Source organism: Malurus melanocephalus, unplaced genomic scaffold (assembly GCF_030028575.1).
Source record: "Malurus melanocephalus ecotype Western Australia unplaced genomic scaffold, MMel_1.1 scaffold_4211, whole genome shotgun sequence".
NCBI lineage: Eukaryota > Metazoa > Chordata > Aves > Passeriformes > Maluridae > Malurus > Malurus melanocephalus.
In genome coordinates this window covers 1-1,341 of record NW_026627443.1, presented here as the reverse complement: position 1 = coordinate 1,341, position 1,341 = coordinate 1, and the positions used below count along the sequence as shown (strand labels likewise).

Genomic DNA, 1,341 nt, shown 5'->3' with positions numbered 1-1,341 from the left:
CTGGGGAGAAGCCCTACAAGTGCTTGGAGTGTGGGAAGAGCTTCAGCACAAGCACCCGCCTGCTCCGTCACCGGCTGATCCACACTGGGGAAGGACCCTATGAGTGTGGGGAATGTGGGAAGGGCTTCAGCTGCAGCTCTGACCTGATCCGCCACCAGCGCATCCACACTGGGGAGAGACCCTACGAGTGTGGGGAATGTGGGAAGAGCTTCAGTCAGAGCTCCAACCTCGTTTCCCACCAGCGGATCCACACTGGGGAGAGGCCCTATGAGTGTGAGGAATGTGGGAAGACCTTCAGTAAGTGCTCCAACCTCATCATCCACCAGCGCATCCACACTGGGGAGAAGCCCTATGAGTGTGGGGAATGTGGGAAGAGCTTCAGTCAGAGCTCCAACCTCATCTCCCACCAGCGGTACCACACTGGGGAGAGGCCCTATGAGTGTTCTGAGTGTGGGAAGAGGTTTCAGACCAGCTCCAGTGTTCTCCTCCATCAGCGCATTCACACGGAGGAGAGGCCCTTCCGCTGCCCCGACTGTGGGAAGGGATTCAAATACAATTGCAGCCTTGTCAGGCACCAGCACATCCACACCGGGGAGAGGCCTATGAGTGTCCTCAGTGTGGGAAGAGCTTCTCCAGGAGCTCTAACTTGACCCAACACCGAACGAGGCATCAGTGAGGGAAGCCATGTCTGTACCCTGAGCGTGGGGAGAACTTTCTCCTCTGCTCCAACTCCATCTCCCATCAGAGGACCTATGTTGGTGAGAGACCTGGTGAACCATATTCCCCATGTTTCACGTTGGAAAAACACCTGGCTGGTGGTGTCCACATTCCCCTAGATTCTCATAGGCATCAGGCAAGATGCTATTTGGGAGGATTTGAGGATTCTGAGGGGATATTGAAGAGTTTTCTCCGTAGCTTTACACTCCAGAAAATGGAAGGTCTCGCTGTGTCACCTCAAAACCACTGAATCCCACTGCAAAATGTTCAGTCCCTCCTCAAAGAGGCTCAGTCCCATTCCAAAATTACTTGACCCTACAGCCCCCTCCAAATCCCTGGGAGGGATTGGATGGGCATTTGGCGGGTTGGGAGGAGGTGGGAAGTGCATGCGGGGTTGATGGGGATTGGGAGGGTGGGATGGAGTTTGGAATGAAGAACTGAAGGTTGGACATGATGAGGCCAGGGGAGATCTCCTTTGTGGGTATCCCCTACATGTCAGGGCATTTGGGTTATCCCTCATTCCTGAGGGGGCTTTGGGGGTACCCTGCAATCRTGAGGAAGGGTACAGTGAGACAGGGGAAGACACGTGGCTCTGGCACTTGGAGTGAACACCACAGGGAGGGA

General features: G+C 55.1%; 1 protein-coding gene across 1 annotated transcript; it reads left to right on the top strand.

The window, feature by feature from the left end:
• Window positions 1-2: 2 nt before the first annotated feature.
• Window positions 3-663, top strand: LOC130588301 (zinc finger protein 3-like; the record flags this gene model as incomplete). Its single annotated transcript, XM_057389240.1, has 1 exon — window positions 3-663. A coding segment is annotated over one exon (648 nt), but the record flags the coding sequence as incomplete, so codon positions are not given.
• Window positions 664-1,341: the final 678 nt, after the last annotated feature.